Below are 23691 nucleotides of genomic sequence, written 5' to 3' on the forward strand. Positions count from 1 at the left end.
GAGGTGGCTCATCTCTCCTCGGGGTGTTTGGTTTCACATCGAAGAGAAAACTGAAAACATCACAGTATCTAAAAATGACAGAAAAAGGCAGGTCACTGCACTAGAATCATGATCTTTTACCTTTATATTTTTACATGCTTGTTGTCTGTCAGATTATAAGTTATACAGTATGTTAAAAAAAATGTAGCACCATCAGACCTCGGCAAATTCCTTGTAATGTATGTTACAGTTTCTGATTCTGATTCTGATATATGACAATGACTCTAGAAAGTTAAATCTGAAGAGCTGCCGACAGTGTAGAAAATATAATCAGCAGGTTTCCCTTGTTGGTGTCCCTAAACCTGTCTCATCTGCAGTGTGTTGATGTCAGCCGCTGACTCTCCTCCACCAACCTGTCCCTGCTGACTCAGCACTTTATTATCGTCCATCTGACGCTGCCATTGGCTGCAGAGACAAAGTCCAACACCTCATCAAGTTGTCAGTGTGACTGACAGAAAATTCAAAAAAGCCACAGCTTCACACAGCCAAAATGAGAAACTAAGTACACTAAGTATTATAAAGAATACGGTCTAGACGTATATGAAAAGTGCCCTGAGATAACTTCTGTTGTGATTCGGAGCTATACATATAAAACTGAGTTGAATTGACTGTAAGTATGGAAAACTTTAAATTCAACCATGAGTGCTTACACTGTCTTGTCAATTGTAGCACTCTACTGTAGTATTGTGTCATTTCATGCTGTATTCACATTGGTTGGTTTGTAAATGCGGGTCAGAGCAGCAGTCACATTATGAGAATTTGGTCGTAAATTTCTGATAATGTTAGAATTTTGACAGGCGGTCTTTGGTCCAAACCAAAAGTTTGTGAGTAGTGAAGTGAAAATTATGACTTTGTAAGTGAACATTATGAGAGCTGAGTGTGCCCGGCTCCACCTGCAGGTAGACCACAGACATCCTGTCCGTGTTATGAGGTGTGGAAGTGAACCCAGGCGCAGACACAGACTGGTGGTGAGAAACTTGAAGAAGTTTATTGTTTAGGGAAACGGGGGAATGGAGATGGAATGAGGAGGGTGGGATGGTGGCGAGAAAAGGCTGAGCAGGCTGGGCAGAGTGGTATGGTGAGGAGGGATAGCTTGGCAGACTGAAGAGAGTAGGTGAGTGATCGCAGCTGGCTGAGAGCAGGCCGGCAGATGAGTAGGTTGGTGAGAGGTGATCCTTGAACACAGGAGAAAGGAGACAGGGATTAGTTACAGGAAGTGGACACGAGGAATAAAAAAATGCAAAATGCAAGATCACAAAAGATGGCCAAGAACGAAAAACTACCACTGGGGTTAGAACAACGACCTGACGATGAATGGGAGGAAAGCCGGGGTGGATATACTGAAGTGGATGAGCTTGATGACCGGCAGGTATGGAACCTCAGCAACATTTGTAAGTGATAGGCAGCAATCAGGAAGCCCAGGCCCAAGACACGTGAAAAGTTGGATGAATCCTCATGGAGTTAGGCAATCTCAGTTTGACCACAGAAGGATTAATGATGCTGTCAATGATGTATGGACCAATACAATGGGGAGATAGTTTTCTAGAGTCTGTCTTTAAGGGGATATCCGAGGAAGAAAGCCAAACACTCTGACCTGGCTGATAGGTGGGAGTAGGCATCTGGTGATAGTCAGCGAGGCACCGGTTGTGGTTGGCAAAACGAAGCAGCCTGCCTGTTGGTCTGGGGGTGATAACCAGAGGTGAGACTCACCGAGGCTCCAAGGGCTGTACAGAATGCCTTCCAGACTTGGGAAATGACTTGAGGACCTCGGTCTGAGACAATGTCCAGCGGGATGCCGTGCAGACAGAACACATGACGGACAAGGAGGTCGGCGGTCTCTGAGGCTGAAGGGAGTTTGGGGAGAGCCACAAAATGCACTGACTTAGAGAATCTGTCAACAGTAGTTAAAATGACAGAATTACCTCAACACAGAGGCAGTCCAGTAACAAAGTCAAGTGCAATATGAGACCACGGTCGACCAGGGATGGGCAGAGGAGGGAGCAGGCCAGCAGGAGGACAATGAGAAGCTTTACCTCATCCACACAGTGCACACGGAGGGGGCACCAGAGGTGTTGTTTGAGGAGGGACTTGGTGTGGCTGATACCAGGATGGCAGGCGGAAGAATGAGCCCACTGAAGACCTTGAGAACGAACAACATCAGGAACAAAGAGGCGGTTAGGTGGACCCGTACCTGGATCGGGGTGGTCCCGTTGGGCCCGTCTGACGATGGAAGCCGATTGAATGTAGGATAGATTATAGTGATCTGTCCAAACGATAACAGGATGCTCCGCTCCCCCCAGCCAATGTCTCCATTCCTCCAAGGCCAGTTTGACAGCAAGCAGTTCCCGGTTCCCAACATCATAGTTGCGCTCAGTGGGGGTCAGCTGGCGGGAGAAGAAGGCACAGGGGTGGAGTTTTTGGTCCGCTGAGGCTCACTGGGAGAGAACGGCTCCCACACCAGTATCCAAGGCATCCACCTCCAAGATGAACTGACAAGAGGTTGAACCAGAACAGGAGCTGTAGTGAACCGTCTCTTGAGCTCAGAGAAGGTGGCCTCCGCTTCAGAAGTCCAAGAGAAGGGGGTAGATGGTGAGATGAGTTTGGTGAGGGGGGAACCACACGACTGTAATCCCTGATGAATCTCCTGTAGAAATGAGCAAATCCAAGAAAACGCTGAAGTTGCTTGATGGAGGAGGGAGTAGGCCACTGAGCCACAGCCTGGATCTTCATCGGCTCTGTCCTCACCTGCCCGCTCTCAACGATGTACCCCAGGAAGGAAACAGACTGGACGTGAAACTCACATTTCTCGGCTTTGACGAATAGTTTGTCGTCCAAGAGTTGTTGAAGCACCTGCCTGATGTGCTGAATGTGTTCCTCCAGGGTCTGGGAGAACATAAGGATATCAGCAAGATAAACAAACACTGAGCGATTTAGGAAGTCCCGGAGGAGTCATTCACCAGGGCCTGGAAGTGCACATACTGTGGTCTGCCAGTCAGGTAGTTGACTATCCAGGACACGAGGGGGGCATCCACCTGCATCTCCGTCAGCTTCTCACCCACCAGATGGTAAGCGTTTCTGAGGCCCAGTTTGGTGAATATGGTGGCTCCTTGAAGGGAATCGAAGGTGGAACTGATAGGGGCAAAGGGTATTTTTAATGGCGATGTTCTCCCTGTACACCAGCAGCTGCACTTCCAGTCATCAGTCGGTCAAGCTCCTGAAGTTCACGGATGACACCACCCTCATTGGGCTCATCTCTGGTAGGGAGTCTGCCTACAGGTGGGAGATTGACCATTTGGGGATCTCACAGGATTATATTGGTTGGATTGGATTCAATCTGATCTGAAAATATAGTATTAAGCAGATCCTTCCCACATCCCCATCAAGGATCGTGTCTGTTGCCTGGACATTGAACTGTTGGCGGTTGGACTCAGACCCTACTATTTGACCAGGGAGTTTTCATATGCCATTGTTGTGAATGTTTACATCCCCCCCTCTGCCAACCCGACGTGTAACGTCATTCACTCCACCATGGCCCGTCTACAGACTCAACACCCGAATGCACTCATTACTACTTCGGGTGACTTCAACCACGTCACCATGGCTAAGACACTTCCCACCTTCACACAGTATGTGAGCTGTCCCACTAGAGAGGAGAGGACCCTGGACTTGCTGTATTCTAACGTGAAGGATGCATACAGCTCCTCTCCCCTCCCCCCTCTGGGTAGGTCAGACCACAACCTAGTGCACCTCAACCCCTGTTATGTGCCTCTAGTCAAGAGCCAGCCTGCAACCATAAGGACAGTGAGGAGATGGTCAGAGGAGGCTTATGAGACACTTCAGGGATGTTTTGAGGTGACTGACTGGCAGGCGCTCTGTGAGCCGCATGGAGAGGACATTGATGGGCTCACAGAATGCATCACAGACTACACATCAACTTCTGTGTGGACTCCACTGTCCCAGCAAGGACTGTCCATTGTTATTTAAACAACAAGCCATGGGTGACAAAGGACATCAAGGCCATCCTAAACAAAAAGAAGAGGGCCTTCAGAGCTGGCAACAGAGACGAGGTGAGAACGATCCAGGGGGAACTGAAGGTAAAGATCAGGGAGGCCAAGGAGAAGTACAGGAGGAAGAACAACATCAGAGAGGTCTGGAGTGGAATGAGGACCATCACGGGTTACAGGCTGACCAACAACAGAGGAGCTGAAGGCAGTGTGGACCAGGCCAACGAACTGAATCTGTCACATGGTGCGAGCAGAACCACCTGCAGCTCAACGTGACAAAGACAAAGGAGCTGACTGTGGATCTGAGGAGGACCAAGGCACCGATGACCCCTGTTTCCATCTAGGGGCTCAGTGTGGACATTGTAGAGGATTACAAGTACCTGGGAGTCCACATAGACAATAAACTGGACTGGGTAAAGAACACTAATGCCCTCTACAAGAAGGGCCAGAGCCGTCTCTATTTTCTGAGGCGGCTGAGGTCCTTCAACATCTGCCGGACTATGCTGAGGATGTTCTATGAGTCTATGGTGGCCAGTGCTATCCTCTATGCTGTTGCATGCTGGGGCAGCAGGCTGAGGGTGGCGGACTCCAACAGACTCAACAAACTGATCCGCGAGGCCAGTGACGTTGTGGGGGTGGAGCTGGACTCTCTGACGGTGGTGTCAGAGAGGAGGATGCTGTCTAAGCTGCGGGGCATCTTGGACAATGTCTCACATCCTCTCCATGACGTACTGGTCGGACACAAGAGCAGCTTCAGTGGGAGACTCATTCCTCCCAAATGTACAACAGAGCGACACAGGAAATCATTCCTGCCTGTGGCCATCAGACTGTTCAACTCCTCCCTCTGAGTGTCGACACTCAGGAAGAGACTGGAAATCTGGATCTACTTCACCTGTTCATACACTACCTCACTATTTATTCTTTAAAATGTTTCAGTGCAATACATACATACATATACATTGTTATTGTATTTTTTTTAAACTTATTTTTCACTTAAATACTGTAAATGTGTATATCTTTTATTTTTTATTTCTTATTTTTGTATTTTGTACATACTTTTAGCTCTAAATTATGCTACTTTCTACTCTTGAATGGGAGCACCAGTAACTGTATAACTTCCCCCCGGGGATCAATAAAGTATTTCTGATTCTGATTCTGATTCTGACTCAGAAGAAACAGACTGGAAATCTTCTACATATACTACCTCACTATTACTTATTATTTAAATGTCAGTGCAATACATAAGTATATATATATATACAAGTACATTGTTATTGTATATATTTTTTACTTTTATTTTTCACTTAAATATTGTAAATGTGTATATTTTTTATTTCTTATTTTTTTATCTTATTTTTGTATATACTCTCACTTCTAAATTTATGCTACTTTCTACTCTTGAATGGGAGCACCGGTAACTGTATAACTTCCCCCCAGGGATCAATAAAGTATTTCTGATTCTTATTCCATCACCAGTTCAGCAGTTCGCTGGCCTCCTTCTCCACGGCCTCCCTGAAGTCCTTCAACACGCAAATTTTTGCTTCAGCGACTACAAAGCTGCAGCTCCTCTACCCTCCCGGTTCCATTCTGGAGAACCCTTCTTTACCTTGACAGCCTCCTTCTCAGGTTACAACAGACATGTCACCACAACAGACATGTCATTGGTGCCTGGTGTGACATGTTGAAGCCTTGAGCAAGTGTGTGAATGGGTACATGGATAAAAGTGCTATATAGATGCAGTAATTTACCCTTTACCTTGTGACCTTCACTTTAAGCAGCTGCTGGCTTTAAACATTGTCCACTCTGATACCACATCCCCAGTCTTCCCGGAAAAATGACCCTGCAGACAAGGGCCTCAGCCAGATGTTTGCAGTTCACCCTAAGTGATAAAGCATCATCTGGGCTCAGTATCTCCACTCCTGCCTGGCTAACCCTGGGCAAATTAGTGTATCATAATTTTTAAGTACTATGAACATGTTCATTTTGGAAATTTTCTTCATGGAAATGGGCTTCCATACAACAGAGACATTTTACATTACAGATTTTTAATAGTTTCTTAAGAATAATTCACAGCCTGGACAAAGCGATAGCATGTCAGTGTCTTCAGGATGTGCACTCGGATCTCGGTGGTTCTGATGCCGTAGATGATCGGGTTGAAACAGCTTGGGAACAGCAGGTACATGGTGCTGAAGAAAACCCTTATGGCGGCAGGAAGACCATTTCTGATCCGATACGACAGGAAAGCAACAAGTGCGATGGTTAGGCTGACAGTGATGACCACGATGTGGGTAACACAGGTGTGGAGTGCTTTGACCCCTGACCTGCCAGAACTCAGCACGGAGCTGAATATCACTACATAAGAGGCAGCAATAAAGATGAAGTCAGCCACAGGATTGAGGAACAAAGTCAGTAACCCAGTCAAATTGTTGATGGCCGTACTTCCACAGGCCAGCTCCACCAAGGCCATGTGCTCACAGAAACAGTGGTTTATCACATTTGCAGCGCAGAATGACAATGTTCCTGCCAGACTCACAAACAGTGTGATCATGAGGACATTTCTGACCACAAGCGGGATTATAAACTTGAGGAATCTCGGTAAAGCCATGCGTTCATGGTAGTAAAGTGGCGTGCAGATGGCGAAGTAGCGGTCCAGTGCCATCCATACCAGCAACGTGGACTGAAAAGCTGCAACAAAGTGAATGAAGTGCATCTGAACCAGGCAGCCGCTCAGAGAGATTCCCCTCCAGTCAAACAAGAAGCTCAGCAGCATGTTGGGGACGAAGAACAGCGGGAGGCTCAGGTCAACACACGCCATGCCGGCGATGAGGATGTACATCGGTGAGTGGAGGCTTTTCTGTGAAATGATGACGTACAGCAGCAGGGAGTTGGCCAACTGTGACAGGACGAACATGATGAAGAAAGGGATGAAGAGGACGGGCCTCAGCGCTCCGAGTTCACTGAAGCCATTGAGGATGAAATGTTTGTGCGAGGAGACGTTCTCCATCCTCCTGTCTACATGAAACCTCCTTGTTCAAGGTTTAATCCGCTGAGCCTGAAAACAGAGAGAGCAGAGTATGTTGCTGTAAGAGTCGTACAAAATAACTTCACAAAATGAGTGTCTTGTGCAGAAAATAGCACCCCCACCACCAAAATTCAGACCACAGGACTGGAGCCTGCTGTCACTCCCTGATTAACAGGTATTTCCCAACAACTAAATCTAATTTACTTTGTCGAGTCTGTCGATTCAGATGACGAAAACAGCTGAACCTGACTGTATGCAAATGACTTGTGTAGTTTGAGATCATGGATTGCAAACTTCCTCACACCTGAAACATGCACAGTATATCTCAGAAAAAACTTCTTGTAACAGGCCAGTTTTTAGATTCAGTCCCAACTGATACTTCTCACCATCCTTGTAGCTCAGCATTTTTCATGACTTGCACTTTCTTTAAATGTTTTTCAAGCCTTTTTTTGGCCCAAAGGTCAGCTGTTAAAACTAGCCAGCATTAGCTATCCATGTGTAGTTTGACTAACAGAAATAAGGAGCATCACACCATGGTGACACCTGCCAAGATTCTGGACATATACTATGAGAACACATGATTGTCATTCTAGTCCTGTCGCTATCTTTTGGTGATGTTGCCTGATCTGGTGTTTTTGGGGCCACATTCTGTGTTCTCTCATCCACATCTTTTACTCCAAACACCTTTTACATTCCACTCTCCATATTGTATTTATACTCAAGGTCCAGCTGTCTGCTCTGTGGAGACAACATCCAGTACGTGTCTGTCCGTCATGGTGGAGGGATCCCCTCTTGCTGAGGTAATCTGAGGGTATTACTGAGTCTTTCCTTATCTTAATCCAGCGTATAAGGATAGAGGGTGTCAGATGTTGTACAGTTTGTAAGGACCAGAAACGCTGCAACGTTTACCTTATTTCTTAACATTTAACAGTAAGTATGTCTGCAAGTGGAACTTTGAAAGGGCTCAACAGCAAATCTATGCCAAGAGAAAAACAACACATCTACACCATGAAACATTTTGGCAAACAAACCTCACAAAGAGCAGAGGTGGCTCATCTCTCCTCAGAGTGGTGTCACGTTGAAGAGAGAACTGAAAACACACTAAAACATAATAGAATGAATCAAAAGATTGAGCCAGTGGAGTGAGAGCATTCAACTTGTTTCCAGTTCAGCTTAGCTGGTGTTTTCTCAGTATCTAGAGTAAGGCAGATCAAATCATTAGAATTCAAATATATGACAATACAGAAAATGTCTGAAACAATCTGAGGGGAAATAATCTCCCCCCACTGTCTGACTGAAGAGCTGCTGACAGTTCAGCTCTGTGGAAAAGAAATCAGGTTTCACTTGTTCATAAGTAAATGTGTCGCGTCTGCAGGCTCCTCCATCCATACCTCCATCCACCTGTCCCTGCTGAACCGCTGACTCAGCACTTTAATACCCTCTGCCTGGTGCTGCCATTGGCTGCTGAGACAACGTTGGACTGAAAGTAGCACAGCGTCATGCAATCAAAGTAAGAAACTAATGTGGAAAACGGAATGCACCTTAAAAACTTCTTCAAAGTAAAGTTAGGATAGGACTGAGCCTGAATGTCTGAATGAAATGAAAACTGTTGCCAATTTGTTGGCACAGATTTGTTCCCTCAAACAGACAATTTAGAACATTTGTCAATATTATTTTGTTATTTCTCTTGATGACGTTGTGTTATTATAGCTGCAGGATCTAAATTGACAGGTTGCTGCTGCCGCTGCAGTCAGTAGTCAGGAGCACCCACAGTGTTAGTGGCGGACTAGCAGCTGTGTTTTAGTTTTGACATGCCCTTAAATTACTGAAATAATTCCCTCAAAGTTGTGCTAATAATATAATTATTTAAATCCATTTGTTCACAGACTACATTCACACACACTTTCAGGGTGTATGAAGTTGGCAGTATGAATGGCTTTGGGAGATGCTGTCACAGGTCCTAAATGGCCAAGAGAGGGTGATTGACAATGCAAAGCAGAGTCATCTACCTCCAGAGAAGAATGGTTAGAACCATAGCTTGAGGCCCTCATCCGATCCTTTGGCTGTCCACTGACTTCTAAGGTCTAAAGTTCAGAGAGAAAGCGAAGCAACTTTTCGCATCGTTTTACTCACTCCAAATTTACGGCTATTGAGTTTTTGCAGTCTGTTTATTTGCCGCATACTGCCTGTACAAAGGCCAGATGTAGCTTGAATTAAAGTCAAGCCTCAGTGGAAGTACAACCTTTTTGCTGAAATGCGGTCTTTGGAACACAGTAAGCTGACTCCCCTCTCTGTTGAGCACCTTGAGTTTCATAATCTATGCGCTGACGCTGAACCAACAACAATTTACCCCAACTGCAAACCAGACATTCCCCCTATTTATTCCTTTTGGCAGACATGTCTGGCTCCCAATGGACCCACCGGAGACCGGCAACAGGGCTGCAGGACTGGAGGTCGGTGACCGCTTGGAGACAGGCTGGTGAGCCGGTGGAACCAGGGAAACTGGTGACTGCTGCTGCTCGAAAACAGCTGATTGTTGAAACTGTGCACAGGAATAATGAACGCCATGGATGAACTGGTTCAGGGGCTCAGGAGGGCTGAAAGGGAACAAGGGGTCAAGGCAGAGGGCACTCACCGATACCTGGGCCCCTGTTTCCAGGACTGTGGTACGGTAAAACAGTCTGAACTGAGCTGTGTCAAAATTAATTCTGCAGTTATTTATTTCATTAAGACATATATTGATATAATTATGGCACGTTTGTTCCTCCATAAAATCAGTGCTATTATCATTTTTATGATTATATTTAACAAAAACATTTAGTTTTTATGACAATATAATTTTATTGCATGTATTAGTTTCCATGTATTAGTGATCCTCTCCCTTTAAATGATCGCCCTCTGATGAAAGCATCATTCCTCTATCTTGTGACTACTGGCCAGTTTCAACTTGTCGGCCAATCAAAAGCAGAGAAGCTGCATCATCAGGCCTGTGTTTTGGCAGCATGCACCTTTAACGTTGGTTTGTAGTCCGCCAGTAAAACAAAAGAAGATTAGGTTTCCGGTGGTGGAGGACGTAGACGCCGAGGAAAGGGACTCCATCTTGTGCCCGCAGCTATCGAAAAGGTAAAAGAATTAGGCTGAATCAGTTCTGTTTCAATTTTCTTTAAAGTGGGGAATGATATTTATTTTGTGAGGTCAGCGATATCTTTTCGGTGTCCAGTCTATTTGTTCTGGAGCTGCGAGTGGATTTCTCAGAGAAGCCCAGCGGAAATTAGCTAGCTAGCTGCTCAGCGGGTTTGCTGGAAGTCAGTTAGTTGGTGAAAATTTTTTCCCAAATTTATCACAATTTAAAAAAAAGAATATGTACCATGTAAACATATTATGAACTGAAATAGGTTTTAAATACACAGGGTGTCTCTCGAAGATGCCTCAAGAGCATGTAAGACTTTACATATTTTTCTGGTACATTTCTATTTTATATTTTAGATATCTTACTTTTTGCCGTGCTTGTCTTCCCTCCTACTTTCTATGTTTTGACTGTTAATGCACCACAACACCAAGGCAAAGTCCTTGTATGTGAAAAGCTGCTGATTCTGAAATGCAGGAGCCACGCACCCTCAGAATTTCACATTTTAGTGTGTTTTCCCATATTACCAAACAAATTTGCAATTAATCAGATCTCCACAATGTGATTGCCATATGGACAACCTGGGCCCTTCAGGGCCACTAAAGGTCTGGGCCACTTTGCCTGGTTGATAATTCAGCCTCGATCAGACAATCCGTCTGGCCATCAGCTGGTATGGCCTCATTGCAGTACATAGCGGTATATCTGTGTATATGTTGACCGACAAGTGAAAAGACATTGCAGTACAGAAATGTCAAAGATATGTTTGAGGTCATTTAGAAACAGTGAGATGAGATGTTATACATTTAAACATGTTTGATTTTATTGTGTGGTGGACAGAGAGTGGGCAGTGGGGACTCTGGTCCTGTTTACTGTATCATTTGACAGTAATGAGCCCCGGCGGAGCTCCTCTCTTCATCAGCTTCATCAACAGCAGCTATTTCCATCTGAAACACAACACAAGGCCTGAACCCCGGGGGGGTCTGCGTGGACACTCGGACACTCTGGAGGCTCTAACCAGCTTCACTAACAGGCCAATTAACGCAGTCTGCATGGCAGGGAATCATGGGAGGAGGCTCTGCTGTCGCCGTGGTTACAGCTGACAACAGAGCAGCTTCAGTGTTTATGCTCCTGAGTCGTGACCACAGGGAAGAAGTTTTGTTTTGTTGTTTCTCCAGCAGGAGTTTGTTGGTAATGTATTACTTGGAGATAAGAAAGATTAGAAAGTGAAGAGAATGGCACTCACAGGAAACTCACTAATTGGAGATATTTAGAGTTTAAAGGGCCATTACAGGCTTTATTTGTCAAGTATAAATCCTGTTTACTTCTTGTCCCTGCCGATTCTTTTCCAAATCATCTTCAATTTTCAGATCAATTTCCTTCCTTCAAAAGAGACGCTGTTTTCAAGTCATTTCTAAAAAGATTATCTTGCCATCAAATAATCCATCACATTAAACATTTACTCACTGTTTGTTAAAATTACGATATCTTATGGTGATGCAGCTGGAAACGACCTGTTGGTGCATTGAAAGATTCTCAAACATCAGGGCCTCTAAAAGTCTGGGGTCCCAGGGCAGTTGCCCACTTTGCCTAGCTGATAATCCAGCCTTGGGTTTGTGAGTTACAACACTGTTACTGTTGAAAAGCGCAGTAAATATGTCACTGTTCAGTCACACAGTACAGAAAAAGCTTTCACTCTGTTAGATCTAGACCAGGAAACCCTCCAGGCTGATCTACTGTATCGGCCCCCCACATGCTGCTGCTGCTGAGTCGTCGAGTTTCAGGCGGCCTGTTATGCTAAAACAAAGTGGAAGAAGCCGACTTTCTGTGCTGGACAGGGGAGCCTTTGGGTTTTGGTGGTATTGATATTTTCAGTATTTACAATTACTGTTTGTTTTATTTGTACTTTGTCATTTTTGGTGTTTGGCTCTTTTTCATTGTATAGAGTTATGGTTCCCCCCTCTGTGTTTGTGTAGGCCCGCCTGGGGGTTTACATACCCCTCTTTTTGTGTCGTTTGTTAGGTTTGTTCTGTTCAGAACAGTTAAAGGGCCCAAATGTTGTAGTATTTAGATACCTTTTTTCTTTGCTCTTTAAACATTTGCAACTTTATTTTTTCTAGAGATTGAGTTTGATTTGGCCAAATAAAGTCTTCACTTCCCAAAGTTATCTTTGTGTCCCTGCCTGTGGTGTTTGGTCATTCAGTCATGCCAATGATTACTTATCAGATGTCAGAGTGTCCTTGAACACACCAAACAAGTAAATGGTACCTCCCCAAAATTTATTATATAACCTTTATATAACTTATAAATGTAAAGTATTTATTTTGGCAAAGGAGCAGTCTCTTTCACAGTTGATAACTTTTCAATTCACTAAATTAGACGGATGAGACATTTTGATGGATATTTTAGGCCTAGTTCATCAGAGCAGCTGATTTCTTTTTTGGCGACAAGGGATTCTCTCTTAGCTCCACTCTGTCTGTGTATTAGAGCTGGACGGTCAACTCAAACATTACAAGCAGCCTGATTAGCTCAAATAAAATAGGTACATTTCCAAAGCTGTCCCCAAACAAAAATAGTGGTAAACCTCTAGAAATGCATTGTCTTTAATTTTCTAAAAATATATAGAATTATTGAGGTTTTGTTAAAACCATATAGCTAGAGGCCCCCTTGGCTCAGAGGGGAGTCTGAGCTGTGTTTGGTGACCATACAGGGCGATGTTACTGGAGCTCCGGCGCAGGCCCAGGCATTGGCAGAGGTAACAGTTGCTAAATCCAAGCTGAACTTGCCAGGTAAACCCAACTTGTCTTCCAATATTAACCAGGACTCCAGAGCCTGGTTGGTTGCCTGGATCGAGGCTGTATCCTTAAGGGTACACTTGAACACTTAGTCTTGGCTGGTTTTTCTGTCACTTAGGGAATGACAGAGGGTCAAGCCAAGCGCTTGTGTAATTCCGCACACCATTTGTTGTATCTTAGACCTCTTAGACCGGTCAGTAGTTGCCAGAGGAATAAAAGCATTATGGTAAAAACTTGGCACTGTTTAATTATGGATCACAGCTGGCATGTGATTCATTATTCTCCCGAGGCCAAAAACAGTGTCTTTCAACTGTTTTGTGTTAATCTAAAGATGTTTGTCACACCAGTTAACAAAAGTTTTCCCCTCAAATGTGTAGAGACGAGTGTCAGAGTTGAATATTCTGGGAGCTGAAAGGATGTTCTGTTATATCATTTTATGATGTAACCTATTTTTTGTACACAAACATCCATAAAGAAAACTCTGGTGTAGGCCCTTAGTGCTTTAAGTGTCATAGCACACAGTAAGTACCAGTACAGCACTGTACAGTACTGCAGTTTAGCATCTAATCAGATCTAACCAAACAGTAGTGAAACTACACATATACCTGTAGCAGTCAAGGCACACTGTTCTGTAATCATGTCCCTGTATTTACACAAGCAAAACAGGTAGAACAGTAAATGTCTTTTATTTCTTCACATTGAAACAGAATACACTGTTCTAGATTAGGTAGATAAGTAGATAAGTATTTACATGAATAGCCAAAAATTTCAGATCATACTTTTACAAAAGACACGAATTCTAGACAATTTCAGTCCGTACATTACAGGGTTGACGAGTGGTGGGCATGTGAGAAAGTATAATGGTAAAAATATGCGTAACATGTTGGGCACACTGCTCATGTTAAACCTGCTCTGTGATATTTCAAAGCATGCCCCAAAAGAAAAGTTCAGGAGAGAAGCGAGGTGAGGCGTGCAGGTACTGACTGCTTTCTGTCTGGTCTGTTTGGAACCAGAAAAACACACTTTAAGAATCTTAATATAAGTATAAAGAATTAAAATGAGAGGAGCAAAGACTGAGAGAGAAGTAGCAAAGAGTCCATAGATGTTATTGACTGTGGTGTCATAACATGCCAGTTTGACGATGGAGTAGTTGTCACAGTACACTTTGTTAATGATGCTCCCACACAGCTGTAAAGGGACAATCAAAGATAATGTTAAAACATTTACAACATATGTGAGTGACCATGCTAGAGCAATAAGAATGACAACTTTCTTATTCGTCATACGTGTGTTATATTGAAGAGGATAACAGATGGCAAGGTATCTGTCATAAGACATGACGGCTAAGTTTAAAAATTCTATATTTCCATAAGAGTACAAACAGAAAATCTGCAGGTAACAAAAGGGAGCAGAGACAGTGTGAACGTCGGAGAGGATCTGAACCAGAAGGAATGGGAACAACCCTGTACTACCATACAGCTCATTTACAAACAGGCTGCACAGAAACAGGTACATAGGTTCATGTAAGCTTCTGTTCATGCAGATAACCACAATGAGCAAAAGATTGGAACTAACTATTAACACATATAACAACATGACAGACAGGAAATATACGTGTTTAAAACGCCCAGCGTCAAAATAGGCAACAAGTGCGAAATATGAAACGTGAGTAGAGTTCATCATGAGTCTCCTTTTTGTTCACAACAATCTCACTGTGCACAAAGAGCAATGATTATATTACATTTTACAATAGATCTGTAAGTTGTGTCAGTGTAATAATGTAATAATCAGTGTAAATTCATTACATTGGAAACAGTCAATATGATGGTTTGACAGTTATTACAAAACTCAATTTATGACATTGTGTGAAAGCTCACATTCAGCTGCTGTCACGCTGTGGCTGCTTCTTCACTGCTACTTCCTCTTTAAAACATTTCATGGTGGACGCCCACAGCAGGACACTGACCTCATTATCTAAGGTCCTGCTCATTCATACTCATGTCTTTGTAGACCACCTACTGTTTCAAAATGACAACACTGTTTCCTTCTGTTCCCAGAAGGAAGATGTTGGTGTCATTGTTTGGTGCTCTAACATAGAGGATGACTTCTCGTCGTCGATGGGGTTTCTCACTGCCTTGCTCATCAATATGTAAGTTGCTCGACTTTTCTTCCAATTGTGAATTGGTGTGGAATTTCCACCTCCTCCTTCAGCTTTCCACAGTTTTTCATTCCAAGGACATTTGACAGGCACTTGAACTGCTTCATGGTGAAAGCTTTCCCCGTCCTTCCCAGGTCACAACATACATTTTCCAAATCCATGTTCCCAAATCTTGGGTTTCCTCTTCTCCTCTTCTAAAACAGGTGGACCCCATGTTCCAGATTATTTGTTTAGAAATGTTTCCTGTCTGATGGTTTGAACTCTGAAGGCCTTCTCTTTTTGCTGGTGAAACATCTTTCCTGCTTTGTTAGCATTTAGTTGTTTTGCGATTGCTCCTTGTTGATGTATCAGGAGATATCTGTTCCAGCTTCTCCACCACCTCACCAAGCCCATGGAAATGAACACCATGTTCTGGTTTGATTTAACTTGAGATCCTGCTCACTTTGCAGACCTTCCCACATTCGCCTTTGACTAAGTAGGACAACTCTATTCGATGGTCTCTAGTTACAAGAGTAGTCTGTCCTGTAGGTTGATCATCTTTACCTACTCTCGCCCAGCCTTGAGGGTACCTCATAATGTACCTTTCCAAAGCAAATGGTCTTGAATTCCATCTAACAGAATATATGTTTGAGCCTGCCAAGCCTTTGCACCCTGTCACCATACTTCCATGGTCGCCCACTAGTTGGTTGCAGTTGACACTGTGTCTCCTTACAAAATGTGTATTCAATGCCTTCTGTGAGACATCTTTTGATTTAGCAAGAATGCCCTGCCCCTTTCATAATGAGGTCTGCTGCTGTGAGTTTCCTGTTGTAAAAAGTTTAAAAGTGAAAGCAGAGTAAACTACACAAGTGTGCTGAACGCCACATAATGCCATATAACGTAGTTGTATGGGTAGTCGACTCATCAAATGGTAAGCTAGCGTTATGTTATTTCATTAGAATGAAATGACATAACGTGACTAAACGTAATGTGAATAAAACTTCAATACATTTCCCCCTCCGTGAACATGATTTCTGCCTGAGTCACGTCAGATAGATTTTCATCACCGATGGTGGTCGTTAACAATGAAGACAACGTTCCCATGATCCCACGCCACTTCATGACGTCATCAAAGTACATCTTTTGTTATTGTTTTGATTGAGAGACCCCTAGTGGCAGAAATGACATACTGCACGTTTAAACCAAACGTAACAAAACTGCTGTTTTGTGCACCCAGTAGAGCTCATGATAGGCTCACGATACACTCTACACAGGTTTCACCCATTGAAGAGGTTCTTAGATGTTATAACCGATACCCCCACCCAACGTGGATATTACATTGAGTGACGGCTGTTCTACGACCTAACACTTAGGTTTTCGACCGCCTCAGTCTGCTTAGGAAGTCACGTTACCGGAATATTGTGTCTTTAGGGCCTCTATAGTCGACTCTGTGCCAACGCATTATATTCTTACTATATTCATTGACTCCACTCCAGCAAGGCTGAAGGCCCTGATGGTGTCAGCCCCAGCGTGCTTAAAGCCTGTGCCCCCCGGCTATGTGGAGTACTTCACCATGTCTTCAACATGAGCCTGAGTCTTCAGAGGGTCCCCGTGCTGTGGAAGACGTCCTGCCTCGTTCCTGTGCCGAAGACGCCGCGTCCCAGTGGCTCCAAGGACTACAGACCCGTGGCACTGACCTCCCACATCATGAAGACCCTGGAAAGACTCGTCCTGGAGCAGCTCCGGCCCTTGGTCAAGCCACACTTGGACCCCCTTCAGTTCGCCTACCAGCCCCGACTTGGAGTGGAGGATGCCATCATCTACCTGCTCAACCGCGTCTACGCCCACCTGGATAAGCCGGCGAGCGCTGTGAGAGTTATGTTTTTGGACTTCTCCAGTGCGTTCAACACCATCCGTCCGGCTCTACTGGGTGAGAAGCTGACGGAGATGTAAATGTGTATATTTTTTATTTTCTATTTGTTATTTTTATATTTTGTACATACTTTTAGTTCTAAATTATGCTTCTTTTTACTCTTGAATGGGAGCACCGGTACTGTACAATTTCCTCCCGGGGATCAATAAAGTATTTCTGATTCTGACTCTGATTTTCATATCATCCTCTATGTTATATTCATTATCATTTTATTGTCATTTTGATCTGGATTATCAGAAAACTGCACTTTTTGGTTATACACATAATGGTTGAGGGTAACACACTGTATATAGTTTTCTAACTTTATTTCTTATCTGTATATATATTTTTTTCTACTTATTTGTATCCTTTTCCTACAAACCTCTCTGGTCTATTTCTTCTTCACCAATAAAAATTATCCAATATAATCTATATATTAACATAACTCTGAAAGGGGCTATTTTGCATTGGGAGTATTTTTTAAGTTTGATACCTGGTGAAACACAGAACATCTATGTCCACTTCAGTGTAGTAAGGCAAAGGTCCAGGAGTACCTTTAAGATATCCCTGTCCTTGGATAACCTTGGAATCTAAACCACCACCTGACTTGTGATGGAAAGCCGAACTCTGTCTCAACCAGTGGCAGTAGTAGTAGTATTATTCTCTGAAATGATGTTGCATAGATTAGAGTCAAGGCAGCTGGTCTGTAATGATTATTTACATTATGTTTGCCACTGTGACACTGACTTAGTCAGTGTTGCTGTTGGGTCATTACAAATAAGAAAGGTTTTTATTCAGGAGAAATTCAAGAAACAGGCTGAAGAGGTAGGCAACAGATCAAGAAATATTTAAACTGAAATACATAAAAACATCTATTTACATTATATAAATTATATTACCCCGGGCCATATACATGATTTGAACATTTGAAAAATATCGGTGCAGATATAATGAATCTACTGGGGCAGCTCCTAAGGCCTTGTTAAGGGAGTACACAGTAGCACCCTGTTAAGAGTCATACTCATGTAGAGATAGATATATAGATATAATAAACATAATGTGATCAAATATAAATGAATAGTTATAATGATAAATTTGATATGATTTTTCATTTAATATTAAATGCATTCAGCTCATTTCTCAATCTGACACGACATGGAGCACTCTACCATTTCTAAAACTGTCATTATCATTATCATCATTATTATAGTATTGTGGTTGTATGTCCCTCTATTTACAAAAGCAAAGCAGGTTGAAAAGTTGAGTTAATTTACTTTATTATTTGCATTATTACAAAATGCACAGTTTTACATTAGAATACTGATTCTAATCAGGTCTGATTAAATTAAAGCTAATAAGTACGACTTCATATTAAAAGCCAACATTTGACATCAGACTTTTACCTATGACACGGATTTTGGACATTTTCAGTCCATACATTACAGGGTTGAAGAGCGGCTGGCATGTAAGCCAGTATAATGATAAAAAAATTCGCATCATATTGGGTAGATGGTTCATATTAAACCTGCTCTGTAGTAATTCAAAGCATGCCCCAACAGAAAAGTTCAAGAGGGAGGCGAGGTGAGGCGTGCAGGTACTGACTGCTTTCTGTCTGGTTTCCTTAGAACCAGAAAAACACACAAGAAGAATCTTCATGTAAGTGTACAGGATGAAAAGTAAAGCACCAAAGATTGTGCCAAAAGAGGCAATGAGCCCATATATGTTAATTACATTGGTGTCAGAGCATGCCAGCTTGACAACAGAGTGGCTATCACAGTAAACTTTGTAAATGATGTTCCCACATAACTGTGAATGGGAATTCAAATATATTATGACAATACATGCAAGCAAAGGGTATAACCATGTTAGAGCAATAAGCATGGCAATCTTGTTATATGTCATACGTGTGTTATATTGTAGAGGATAACAGATTGCAAGGTATCTGTCATAAGACATGATGGCTAAGTTTAAATATTCAACAGCTCCATAAGTGTGTACACAATAAATCTGCAGGAAGCAAAAGGGAGCAGAGACAGTGTGAACGTCGGAGAGGATCTGAACCAGAAGGAATGGGAACAACCCTGTACTACCATACAGCTCATTTACAAACAGGCTGCACAGAAACAGGTACATAGGTTCATGTAAGCTTCTGTTCATGCAGATAACCACAATGAGCAAAAGATTTATACTGACAATAAAAACATATAAAGACATGACAATCATAAAATATAAGTACTTCAAAGTTCCGGTTTCAAAGTAGGCAGCAAGTGTGAAATATGAAACGTGAGTAGAGTTTATCATGATCCTCGTTTAGGTTCACAACAATTCTCCTGTGCACACCTAGAAATAATTATGTTACGTTTTGTTATGGATTTGTAAAAATTTAACTAGCCTCAACTTGGTTGGCACAATTTTCAACCTAAACATAAAGCACACATGAACAGAAGTCAGTGTGGAAATGCTAAACAGATTAATTATCATGGAAATAATTGAAAAAAACATCCCAAAATTGACCATTTTCTTTTCAAAAATGTTTTGGTTAAGATTTACAAAACAAAGTCTGCCACATTGTGTGAATTTGAGCATTCACCTGCTGTCCTGCTGTAGTCACACACGAGTGCCTCCTAAGTGAGCTGAAACCCTGCTTCGACATCTTTTAAACTTTTAAAGACACTCACAGCAGCAGTGTGACCTCAATATGAAAGGTCCCAATGATTGATTCTCTGGTTTAATTAATGTCAGCAAAAGAAAAGTTTATCATGAACAAGTCTATCACAGGGGTGACATAAAGCATATTGACAGACAACCATTCACACTCATATTCACACCTATTGGCTCTTTAGAGTAATCAATTAATCAAACCTGCATGTCTTTAGTAACATGCATTGGAGGGACATGAATGTGTAAAGAAGGAGAGGAGGAAAGCTCAGTGCATCATGGGAAGTCTCCCAGCAGTCTAGAAGAAGAAGCTAATACAGGAGAAATATGATCTCCTTTCCTGGTTCCTGTCAGTACACGTGCCGCAGCATTCTGGATCAACTGGAGAGTCCTCAGGGACTTATTGGGACAGCCTGATAATAAGGAATTGCAGTAATCCAGCCTAGACATGACAAATGCATGGACTCATTTTTCTGCATCTGTTTGAGACAGGATCTTCCTGATGTTTCAATGTTACGGAGGTGAAAGAAGGCAGTCCTTGAAGTTTATTTTACGTGGGAGTTAAAGGACATGTCCTGAGACAACTCCGAGATTCCTCACGGTGGTGCTGGAGGCCAGGGCAATGCCATCTAGGGTAACAATATCCTTAGATACTGTGTTTCTGAGGCATTCAGGGCCAAGAACAATAACTTCTGTCTTGTCCGAGTTCAACATCAGATGATTGCAGGTCATCCAGGTCTTTATGTCCTTAAGGCATGCTTGGAGCTTGGCTAACTGATGAGGTTCTTCTGGCTTGATCGATAAATATAGCTAATGATATCTCCTAAAGGAAGCATATATAAGGTGAATAGTATTGGTCCAAGCACAGAACCTTGTGGAACTCCATGACTGACTTTGGCGTACATGGAGGATTCATGTACAAACTGAGATCGATCTGATAAATACGACTTAAACCAGCTTAGTGCGGTTCCTTTGATGCCAATTAAATGTTCCAGTCTCTGTAATAGGATATGATGGTCAATGGTGTCGAATGCAGCACTAAGATCTAACAAAACAAGTATAGAGACAAGTCCTTTGTCTGAAGCAGTTAGAAGGTCATCTGTAACTTCCATCAGTGCTGTCTCTGTGCTATGATGAGCTCTGAAACCTGACTGAAAGTCCTCAAGCAACTTATTGTCATGTAGAAAATCACACAGCTGGTTGGCGACTGCTTTCTCAAGAATCTTGGAGAGAAAGGGAAGGTTAGATATAGGTCTATAGTTGGCTAAAACCTCTGGATCAAGAGTGGGCTTTTTAAGAAGAGGTTTAATTACAGCTACTTTAAAGGACTGTGGTACGTAGCCTGTTAATAAAAACAGATTGATCATGTCTAATAAAGAAGTGCTGACTAAAGGTAAAACCTCTTTAAGCAGCCAGGTTGGGATGGGGTCTAAGAGACAAGTTGATGGCTTAGATGAAGACATGGTTTTAGTTATTTGGTGAAGGTAGATGGGAGAAATCTAAATATATATGAGGTTTTACAGCTGACTTAAGCACATCCTCTCTAAGAAGGGTCTCAAAACCAGTTGGTTTAGAAAGGTATATAACAAGGTACCCTCAAGGTTGGGCAACAGCAAGGAATGATGGACGACCTACAGGACAGACTAAGGAATAGGGTTGTGCTTTAGAGTCTGCAAACATGGGATGGTCTGCAAAAATGAGACAACGTGGTGTTCATGTCCACGCACATGGTGAGGCAGCGGAGAAGCTGGGACAGGTGTCCAACTAAAGCATCCACAATCCCCAGATACATAGACACAAGATACAATGCCTATGCTGTCCTCGCTAAAAGTTGTTGAAGGCAACGTATCTCTCAGCTATACAGCTAGCTAACATAATATTCTTCAGCATCGCATCCTCCAACGAACAGACAGGTTGATGTGTTTGGCAGGATTAAATGCAGGTAAATATTTTAAAACTGTGAAAAAGAACACCAAATTACAAACAAGTAAGTCCCTTTGTACTACATAATATTTCTAGCACATCAGTTAAAATGAATGAAGTAACTAACATAAAAATACCGTACTCAAACTCAAAGAAATAGTAACATAAACATGTTAATATAACTGTGAATAGTACTAACGGATGAAGTCGTTCTGTGGACTTTAATATGAAGGATTAAGAGGATTACACTGTGATGCTCACTCTGAGTCCGTGGAGAAAAAAGGAACTTCCTGAACACTGCTTCCTGTTACTCTGAATATCTAGTATTAGCTCACTTCCTCTTCCGTTCAGCTATTTGCCTTCACCACTAGGTGGTGCTACAGAACACACAAAAGAAACCAATACACTGATTAAATACAATGGCGAATGCTAGTAAAACAGGAAAGATGGTTTACTAGAGTTCAACAAAGACAAGGTGCTTGAGTTTGGTCTCACAAGAGACATAAGTATGGCAGCAATGTCCACAATAATCTGGAACATGGGGACCAATAATTTGGAAGAAGATAAAAGGAAACCCAAGGCTTGTGCACAAGCCAGAATGATGTGACAGCTGAAGGACACTGGGAATATGGTGTGACCTGTCACAGATAAGGAAAGGTTTCCTCCTGCCAAAGCTCCTCCAGACATCAAAATTAGAAGAGGAAATCAAGGCATCACACAGGGAGGTGGAAGAGTACCTCTGCAGAGTTCATAGCAATCATAGTTCTAGGAAGAACTCAAAGTCAGAAACAAACTGATCCTCCCTGATGAATCAGTGATCCATTTGGAGGGAGGTCAATGGCTTTCCAGTAGGACATGGGAAGATTTGCCCCAGAGGCTAATTCCAAACAATGTAAGAGGCTCAGAAACCTTCTGAAGGTAGCATGGAAAAAGAATTACCCTCTACAGAGCTGGCTTGTTGCAAAGGTTGCTTCATTCTCAAAGACGAAGCCTCTACCAGTATAAAGCAGTTCGGAACCATTTTAGTTGCTGAATGTGGTTGCATTAAATCTTCTCTGGAATCTTGCTGACCAGTGTCCCGCAACATCTGCAAAATACAGTTGAGTATAGAAAGGTGGAGGTTGAGGAATACAAGGCTGCACTGAACACACAAGCATCACCTCAACAATCTTTGAGGATGCAAAGGAGAGACAGAGAGATCTAGTTGTCATGTGGCGTGACTAACACACAAGCTGGTTATATGCTCAGGGCCTACCCTGTTCCAGACGCCAGCAGCTCCTCCAACTTCATCACTGACTGGCAGTAGCTGGAGGTCACTGGAGAGGCCTCATCACTGGGTGCACTATCTCAATGGCCCGTTCTAAACAGCAAATAAAAGTCCAGGTCAGCGAAACCAAGGTGGGAAGCCGTAGTCACAAATGCATTCAGTTGGCTTCAATCACAGCATTGTGACAAACTTACATTACTTTACAGTCTGTACAGCATACAATAGATACCCTCTGTCCTTAGACCCCTCGATTCAGATGAGGAACCCCCCCCCCCCAAAAAAAAAACTTTAACAGGAAAAACAATGGAAGAAACTTCAGGAAAAGCAACAGAGGACGGATCTCTCTCGCAGGATGGACAGATTTACAATAGATGTTGTGCGTACAGAATAGACCACCATAGTAAAATTACAATATGGACAATCATGATGACAAAGTTATCAGTAAGTCCAAAGGTCTAGTGCCACCAGCATGAGACTTCCACACATTTCTGTGGCCCCTGCTTTTGTTTTGCTTTCTACAGCCCAGATAGTTCATCATAGATTAGTGTCAGAACATGAGACACTCATTTTATTTAGACCCTCGATTTAAAAAAGATTTCAACACATGATAAAAGAGAGAAGTATCAGGAAGAGAAACAGAGGAGGTTTCCCGCTGGATTAAGATTTCTCTGTGGTTTGTCCATGATGTCCTGCCCACACAAACAAATCTTCGAGGATGGAAATCGATAGATAATCCCAAAGCTTGCTGTATGGGAGACCTGCCAAACCCCTCATTTTACTAAGCAAGCTTGCCAGATGTGAAGTTTAGAT

The 23691-nt window shown here is 42.8% G+C and overlaps 1 protein-coding gene and 2 pseudogenes across 1 annotated transcript; all 3 read right to left on the reverse strand.

The window, feature by feature from the left end:
• Window positions 1-6099: 6099 nt before the first annotated feature.
• On the reverse strand, window positions 6100-8217 carry LOC139285265 (olfactory receptor 52K1-like; annotated as a pseudogene).
• A 5535-nt stretch (window positions 8218-13752) lies between these two features.
• Window positions 13753-14691, reverse strand: LOC139285199 (olfactory receptor 4D1-like). The gene has a single exon (XM_070905700.1). It carries the CDS (start codon window positions 14665-14667, stop codon window positions 13753-13755), a length of 915 nt encoding a protein of 304 aa, XP_070761801.1. The 5' UTR covers window positions 14668-14691.
• Window positions 14692-18432: 3741 nt separating this feature from the next.
• Window positions 18433-19256, reverse strand: LOC139284857 (olfactory receptor 4B13-like; annotated as a pseudogene).
• Window positions 19257-23691: the final 4435 nt, after the last annotated feature.

Source organism: Enoplosus armatus, chromosome 5 (genome assembly GCF_043641665.1).
Source record: "Enoplosus armatus isolate fEnoArm2 chromosome 5, fEnoArm2.hap1, whole genome shotgun sequence".
NCBI classification, from domain to species: Eukaryota; Metazoa; Chordata; class Actinopteri; order Centrarchiformes; family Enoplosidae; genus Enoplosus; species Enoplosus armatus.